Below are 9027 nucleotides of genomic sequence, written 5' to 3'. Positions count from 1 at the left end.
CAAATCTGTATCGAATCCCTAACCTCCAATTTCCGCGGTGCTTGGAGATGGGACCTTTGGGAGACAATTAGAATTAGATGAGGGTGTGAGGTTGGGCCCTCATGGGAGTAGTACTCCTGCAAAAAGAGACACTTGAGAGCTTGCTCGCTCTTTCTTCACACACTTGTACTGAAGAAAGGTCATGCAGGCACATGGCCAGAAAGCACGTGTGTTACAAGCCAGGAAAAGAAGCTTCATGAGAACCCAACCATGCTGGTACCTTAACTGCAGAATTCCAATCTTCATAACTATGAGGTGTTTCTACTGTTTATAACACCCAGCCTGTGGTATTTGGGAATGGCAGCCAAAACGATTGCCGTTTGCTTGTATGCTTGAATTACATCTTCATTGAATATGCTATTCTTGGGTCATAATGCCCCCAGCAAAAGTTCACACTGTACACACTAACCATTATGTTCTAGAAAGATGCTCTTTGTGGATTTCACATTGTGAAATCTGAATATTGGTTTTTGCAATGCACTCAATTCTTTTCAAAACTAGTGACTAACGCCTTTACATCACAATGTTTTATTGTAAACGTCTAGCAGGCTGTCATATTTATGGAAAAAGGTTTTTTTTTTTTTAAAAAAATGACATGGCCATTTTCTTTTTGCTGTACAATGCTACTTATTACTTCATGCTCCTATTGTACATTGCTCAACAGTGGTCTTTCAGTATCCACAACAGAGTGATTCCGAAACCCCACAAGCATCAAAATCCAGATACTCATTCCTTTTAAAAGTGGCATGGTGTTTAAATACAACCTATACACATACTCCTGTGATTCTTAATCATCTCCATATTACCTATAATACCTAATAGAATGTAAATGTTGTATAAATGCTATATTCCTTAGGGTACATTTCAACAAAAAGCTTTGTTAAGACATAATTTTTTCATACATTTTCAGCCCATGGTTGGTTGAATCTGCAGATGAAGAGATTGAAAAAACAGGCCATTGTAAGTAGGATCACAAGTCTGCATCTTGTACAGCAATTAACCACTAAGAAGAATATATGCAGTGTATTATTTGTTGAAACTGTACTTTCGATTTGATTTGAAACTGTCTCATTGCTATATGTTTATCAATAAAACTTTGAAAAGAAAAAAAAGATTCTAGAAAAAGGAAAAAAAAAAACAGGCCAAATGTATAGAGAATTAAGACGTGTGTGTGTGTGTGTGTGTGTGTGTGTGTGTGCATGTGTGTGCACATGTGCATGTGCATATCTTATATTGTGTGACCTTGCTAAACCATAGGCTTTTGAAGATTCTTTGGGACAGTCATGTTGTCTGTCAATGGACACAATTTATTTCTTTTTTCTCAATCTCTTTGCTTTATTTCCTTTTATGGCTATATTAATGCTGATTAGGATTCCCAGTAAAATAATGAACTACAGAGATATTAAGAGTAGACATTTTTGCCTTATTCTCATTCAAGGAAGAAAACTTTCATTCCTCACCTTCAAGTATGATATTACCTGCAGTTCTGATTTTTTTTTCCTTTTATGAGTAGAATTCAGTTTGCTAATTTTTTTTTTAAGATTTCTGCAATACGTACATAAGGTAAATTGGTCCATAATTGGTTTTGTTTTTTTTTCCTTTGCCTTTCCCACATTGTTTCCTGTTTGGCTTAATCAGGTTAATTCTCATTTCATAAATAAAGGTGGAAAGTGTTTGTTTCATCGTCTAAGTTCTGATACACTGCACTAATTGCTTCCCAGTGTGGTTGGTCTGTTTTTCCCCCTATTAACAGATGGGGAAATCATCGCTGAAGTCCTGCAGGTCGCTCAGCTCCTTGTCTGTCCCTACGGAAGCACGCGTTGTTGTTGTGGGTCTATCCTCAGTCACATCTCTGGGATCCAGTCTCCTCCGAAAGTTCCATGGGGCCACCTGGGCAGCTCAGCAGCCACCTTCCTCTGGGCAGGGTGTGGTCCCCCACAGAACTTCTGGGTTTCCTGAGGTGGACATTTTTTTCCACTCCATTTTTTTCTCTGATGACACTCTTCAATATATCAACAATCTGTGAGCACCTTTTATTCAATAGTACGTACTGCACAAATATATATGAACAATGTACCCTATCCTCAAGAAAGAAAAAATGAAAACATCCCGCTATAATATAAATTAGAAAGAAATGTCTTAAAAGACTAAAATGCTTGCTATTGAGGGAATTTAGTAGCAACTGCCAAGATTGCTATTTGCTAAATAAAATGAATATTTATTGAAAGCCTGTTATTTGGCAAGGAATAAAAAATCCTTTATTGAGATCATCTCCTTTCATCTTTAGGAAACCTCTGACAAAAACTATTATTGTCTCCATTTTACTGACACAGAAAATGAACATAGTACCACATAGAGATCTGAGATTTGAATCCAGTTCTGCCCGATTCTAAATAAAGCTTACATTATTTACTAGATTATAAAACCTGTTACGAAAGTGAATTAGAGGCATTTGACTTCTGAGCTAGTGCCGGGGATCCCGTGAGGAGAGAGACGCAGGTGAGGTAGCTGACGCCTCAGCCACCGGGCGACTCCCGGAATCTATCCTATCTGCTGAATGACTATGGAAGAGTATACCAAGATAGAGAAAATTGGAGAAGGTACTTATGGAGTTGTATATAAGGGTAGACACAAAACTACAGGTCAAGTGTTAGCCATGAAGAGAATCAGACTAGAAAGTGAAGAAGAAGGGATTCCCAGTACTGCAATTTGGAAAATTTCTCTATTAAAAGAACTTCGCCATCCAAACATAGTCAGTCTTCAAGATGTGCTTATGCGGGATTCCTGGCTGTATCTCATTTTTGAATTCCTTTCCATGGATCTCAAGAAATACCTGGATTCTATTCCTCCTGGGCAGTTCATGGATGCATCACTTGTTAAGAGTTATTTGTACCAGATCCTTCAGGGCATTGTCTTTTGTCACTCTAGAAGAGCTCTTCACAGAGACTTGAAACCTCAAAATCTGTTGATTGATGACAAAGGAACAATTAAACTGGCTGACTTTGGTCTTGCCAGAGCTTTTGGGATACCTATTAGAGTATATACACATGAGGTAGTGACACTCTGGTATAGATGTTCAGAAGTGCTGCTGGGGGCTGCTCGTTACTCTACTCCAGTTGACATTTGGAGGATAGAAACCATTTCTGCAGAATTGGAAACTAAGAAACCACTTTTCCATGGGGATTCAGAAATTGATCAGCTCTTCAGGATTTTCAGAGCTTTGGGCACTCCCAACAATAAAGTGTGGCCAGAAGTGGAGTCTTTACAGGACTATAAGAATACATTTCCCAAGTGGAAACCTGGAAGCCTGGCAGCCCATGTCAAAAACTTGGATGAAAATGGCTTGGATTTACTCTCGAAAATGTTAGTCTATGATCCTGCTAAATGGATTTCTGGCAAAATGGCACTGAATCACCTGTATTTTGATGATTTGGATGGTCAGATTAAAAAGATGTACGTTTCCAATAAAGAGCTTCCACATTATAATCTAGGATGAATAGTTGTACTTTTACTGTTGTTTCTGTCTGTTTTTGTCTTTTACATTTTTCTTTGCTGTGAAACTGAAACTGTACCTCGCTTTCCAATTCAAAAGTATAACTTAAAAATGTAAATACTGTTCTATATAAATTTAAATATTCTATATTATGTATGTAGATCTCACTGTGACAGTTGTTACTGCAATAAAACTATAAATGTAATGCTTTAAAAAAAGTGAATAAGAGGTTTGATCGATAAGTTGGCATATGACCAAGTACCTTGATGACATGTAGCTATAGTCAGAATGAGAATTGAAAATCCAAGTTTGGTATTTTCCTCAATGGATAGACAGGTGGGTATTAAGTCTACTATCAAGGAATTATTCTATCCTCAACTGACACCCAGTTCTGAAGATATCCATTATCAGTTCCAGGAAAGAAACTCTTCAGTAATTTTGTTCTTCAGTTTACTGGCATTTTTGGCATTGAATTCTATTTTCTTTATATTTTTACATCGATGCATAAGCAATTAAGTCTTCCTTGTGCTACGACTTACCCTTCTCAAGCATTTCTAGAATAGCAGAAATTCTCTAAAATACCATGGGAGATGTGAAGTAGTGGTTTTCAAAATTAAATTACAACCCACTAGGTATTTTAGGGCACTAATATTCTTCAAAGGACAGAATAGAAGTTGCGCAGCATTTCATATAGTAAGTACAGCTCCATAACACTTACATGTATGTTTAAATATGTAAGTCTGTATTTAGAGTATTGGGCTACAATGCAAAATATACTGTTGATAGTAAGCAACATTAATTTAAATAACATAATCTACTTATAATCTACTTACATATACTAAATGTTTCAGTCTATTTGTACTGCTATAACAAAATACCTGAGATTGAGTAATTTATTTTTTATTTTTAAAAAATCATTTATTTATTTTATTTGGTACAAGATCTCACTATGCAGCTCAGACTCATAGTGATCCTCCTGTCTCAGCCTCCCCAGCACTGGAATTACAGACATCTGCCACCATGCCAGGTTTCAGTGGCTGGCAAGGTGGCACAGCATGCGGTACAGGGGAATCAAACCTGGGTTCTTGTGCTTGCCAGGCAGGTGCTTAGATCGTTGAGCTATCTCCCCAGCCCAAAGACTGAGTAATTTACAAACAACCAAAATTACTCGTAGGAGGCTCAGAAGGACAGGGTTAAGGGGTCAGCATATTTGGTGACTGGTGAAGGCTATTTCCAGAATGGTACTTTGTTGCTCTCTCCTTACATGCTAAGAGGTAGTGTACTGATCTCACTTAGCAAAAGGATAAAAGGGTGACAGCCCTCTGAAGGACCTTTTACACAAGCATATATACCATTCATACCCATGACTTAATAATTTCCTCGAAGACCTCACTTCATAATATCGCCACCTTAGCATATGACTCTTGGAAGGACACATATATTCAAACCAAGAATCAGGCAAGCCCCAAAAGTCTGTTCCAGGTGGCATGGCTGTTAGCTTTGGACAAAAACCTTCTCAAGCCTAGCAAACTATACCACAGACTACTTGCTTACAGCATAATGGCTATAAAAAGCTATCTAGGCCTTTTTACAAGGTTGAATTAGTATGCTTTGTGTTACAATAATAACTTACTTGAGATTAGGTACTCCATAAAGGTTTATTTAGCTCAGAATTCTGGAGGTCTAAGAGTACTGCACCAGTACTGACTTCTGGTGAGGGGCTCATGGTGGAGAGTATCATGTGGAAACGAGTAAGCATGTGTGGGACAGATGTCATACAGTGAAAGAGGAATCAAGAGAAAGCTAAGGAAGCCAAACTTGGTTTATAACAATCTGATCTTATGGTAACCATCCAGTCCCACAAGAGCAAGAACTCACTCCCATGAGAAAAGCATTAATCCATCTTTTGGGCCTCCTCACCTCTTAAAGGCACCATCTCCCAAAATCCCCACATTAGGGACCAACTTGCTTGAACATGAAATTTTGGTGGACAGATCACATCCAAACCATAGTAACACCTTAAGCATTCTTTCAAAAATGAAATGGAAATGGGTACAGTAAAATAATAAATAAATAAATAAATAAATAAAAAGGCAATTATCTCTTAGCAGAGAAGCTGTCAGGAGGTGCAATCCTAACCAGCTCAAGGATGCCCATTGCAAAATTTTCCTTGTTCAAAAGCAGCCAGGTTGTAGGATCTCTCTATATCAAAAGACTCCTTTCCAAATGGCTATGTACACTGGCAGGCCCCAAATGGGATAATGCCCTTAGCCAGCAATGTTTAATCCTTAGAGTCCTTACTTCCTTGTTCAGTCCCAAGATTTATCCTTCCTTTTCAGATATTTCTAGAATGATAGAAATTCTCCAGAACACCAAATGTGAAACAGTGGTTTTCAAAGTTAAATTACAACCCACTGGATATTTTAAGGGCATTAACTTTAAAAAATATATATATTTGGTACAAGGGCCGGCCATATAGCTCAGTGGATTAAAGCACCTAGAAGTAGGCGCAGGGGCCAGGGATTTGATCACTGGGCTTGCTGTGCTGGCCCTGCCCCCGGGGTGTGCTGAAATGGCAACTGAGACTTGACACCCTATAGACCCTTCCCTAAAAAAATGCAATAAGTAAAAAGATAAATAAAAACAAATAAATAAATACATATATTTGGTACAGGGTCTCACTATGCAGATCAGACTTCTAGTGATCCTCCAGTTTTCAGCCTCCCCAGTACTTGGATTATAGGCATGTGCCCCATGCCTAGACTTGGTGGCTGGCTCAGGGTGCCCAGGGGCAGGGCCGGCATGGCAAGTGGTACCTGGGATTGAACCCTGGTCCCTGTACTTGCTTAAGCAGGCACTTAGTCTGCTGAGCTATCTTGCTGGCCCAGGGCATACATTCTTAAAAGGGCAGAATAAAAACTGCAAAGAGAATTGCCTATAATAAGTGTGCAATACAACTCACATGGTTTGCTTCACTATGTAAGTCTGTATTTATGGCATTAGACCATGATGTAAAATATACTGCTGATAGTAAGAAACATTAGGTAATAACAGAGTCACTTATAAACCAAGTTTACTGCCTTTTGCAGTGTTGGAAAGTGTTTGGAAAGCTGGTTACCATAATTTGATAAGATATGTATCTAACCAGTATGTTCTACTGCCTTTTCCATCTATTTCTGTTTATCAAACTTAACATATATGTTATATGCTTATATAAATGTGAGCCTGTATGGCCCTGGAGGTAAGGGCCATTGTTCATAGAGCTCTTGTAAATACAGTTTTAGGTAACGCAGCTGAAAAAGCATTAGGAGAGAGAAGGTTGTTGCCCTGACTTGGTACTGAGGCATCTGAAACAAGCTCTTGAGGCAACAAGATTTCTGATATTCTCATTTTCCTCATAGCATGAGCAATACTTTGTAAACGAAAGGCTACCAAAACATCCTGAAGAAAACTAACCTACAAGTCATGTTTGTACATGTAAGATTTAAAAAAAAATGCACCCCGTTCTTTAGATTGTCCACAATGATGTTTCATTTTTATAAATCTTAGGTGAATATTCTATATAAATATAAACTCTTGATATACTGTAGCTGATTGCAGCAAGATGTCACTCAGAGATATTATAAGGTAGTAATAAAATGCACAGGTATAGTTTCACTTATCAATTTGGGCAGGAATTAGTCACACTGTTGCTGTATTGATAAGGAAAGGAAACCACAATTGGGAGAAATTAATATAGAGACAGATGCTAAAGCAATGTATATAACAGATATCAAATCAAATACTTAATATTTTATCAAATGTAAAATAAGTGAATCTTTTCTCACTAAATTTTTTTAACTTAGTGTGCCCTAAAATGCTGACAAGACTTCTGACTCACAGGTAAAATTATATAAAATATAATTTAAGAGGGCTTTTTAATTTTAATTCTTTAGTATCAGCATACGCTAATGCTACTGTCATCAAGATTTGCATCATAGGATGGCTTGGATAATTGCACTACTAATTTCTGCTGGTCTACAGAGGGGAGCAGTTGATGCTTATATTTTTTTCTTGTCGTTTTCAATTTCATATATATATATATATATATATATAACCAATTTTGCATGGTTATATCTGGTAATCTGAACAGGTAATTTGAAGACATTATCCAATACTGCAACCATTGTTGGAAGAAAAAAAGATTTGCATCAGGTTTAAGTTGAAATGATAGGTCAAATTTGATGTGGGGTACTTCCTGGAAATTAAACAGGTGAAAAACACTCGATCACATAAGCACTGGAGAGAAATACAGTGGGTTAAGATATCCCCAGCTCCGAAAACAATAATGCCAGCAGTTGAGAGCATTTTAAAAACGATTTGATACTACAGACTTTACTTTTTTTTTTTACAGACTTTTACATTTTAACAAAAGCAGATGTAACTTAGATTCAGAGATGTCTTTAGTTGTGAATTACAAACACGCTTATAAAACTGTAGAGTCTTTTTTTAAGAGCCCAGTAAAATAACAACCAAATAACATGGACCAATTATAGTACTGATCACACAATATTATTTACACAGATGTAACATAGTGCTAACCATACTTTTGGAAGTCAGGACCGGGTACACATTCCTGTAAGAGATCAAGGTTTTATTCCTTTTTATTGATCTAGAAACTGTGGCACTGAAAGCGTGAATTACTCAGTGTAATGATGTCGTCACCAAGGGACAGGAATAGAACTCAAACCCCTTGACTATCAGGCTAGTGTTTTCCATTAATTGCGCTCCTTTCCACTCATCCGAGCGCATCAAGTGCAAAGGGTCAGAGGAGGGAGTGGACAAAAATGAGCAAAGTCTGCAGGTGGAAACCGCACGGAAGGTCCTCAGGAATCGCTCTCTGACACCTTCCTTTTGTTCTGGCTGAGCAAGATGAAAGCGGCAACCACAAATCCCCGGGACCAAGAACTGGAACTAGGTACCGTGCGCGGTGGTAACTCTCTTCCTCCGGTAATCTCTCCTTCCGCACCGGCGCGCAGCGGTCACCGCGTGCCCGGGTCCCTGTCCCCTCCTTCACCCCACTCTGCACGGCACTGCTGGGGGTCCCGCCCTCTCCCCGGCCCTTCCACCCGTCCGGAAGAGGTACTGCTGGGGCTCGCGGCGCCACCAGCATTGTGTAGACATCTGAGGGCAGCCAAGCGTCAGAAATGTGTTTCGAGTGTTAGAAACTCCAGAGCTAGAAAGCGGGCAAACGGTACAGACGAGCACGGGTCTAGGCGTAGCTCGTTACAATGTAAGTTTTAGACAAAAGCAGCCTCTCTTTCAGCACGGAGCGTCGCCGGTTCCTCCATCCCTTGGGGCAACCCCCGCCGGGAAGATGCTTTTCAGAGCGCGCGTGTTTACACTTTCCCAGCTCGAGAGGAGGAAACCAGCGGACCCTGGGGCATTCCAAACCGTTACTCCGCCCGCCGGGGTGGGGCCAGCCCAACCGCCGCGCCTGCGCGTTTCGTGCGCCG

General features: G+C 39.3%; 1 protein-coding gene across 1 annotated transcript; it reads left to right on the top strand.

Annotated features, from left to right (window-relative positions):
- Positions 1-1193: 1193 nt before the first annotated feature.
- Positions 1194-3535, top strand: LOC101575979 (cyclin-dependent kinase 1-like). Its single transcript, XM_023719492.1, has 2 exons — positions 1194-2921; positions 3078-3535. Exons 1-2 carry the CDS (start codon positions 2597-2599, stop codon positions 3533-3535), a joined length of 783 nt encoding a protein of 260 aa, XP_023575260.1. The 5' UTR covers positions 1194-2596.
- The last annotated feature ends 5492 nt before the right edge of the window (positions 3536-9027 follow it).

Source organism: Octodon degus, unplaced genomic scaffold, assembly GCF_000260255.1.
Source record: "Octodon degus isolate 3935 unplaced genomic scaffold, OctDeg1.0 scaffold00068, whole genome shotgun sequence".
NCBI lineage: Eukaryota > Metazoa > Chordata > Mammalia > Rodentia > Octodontidae > Octodon > Octodon degus.
Note: the sequence above shows the minus strand (reverse complement) of the source record. Positions and strands in the feature narration are given on the sequence as shown.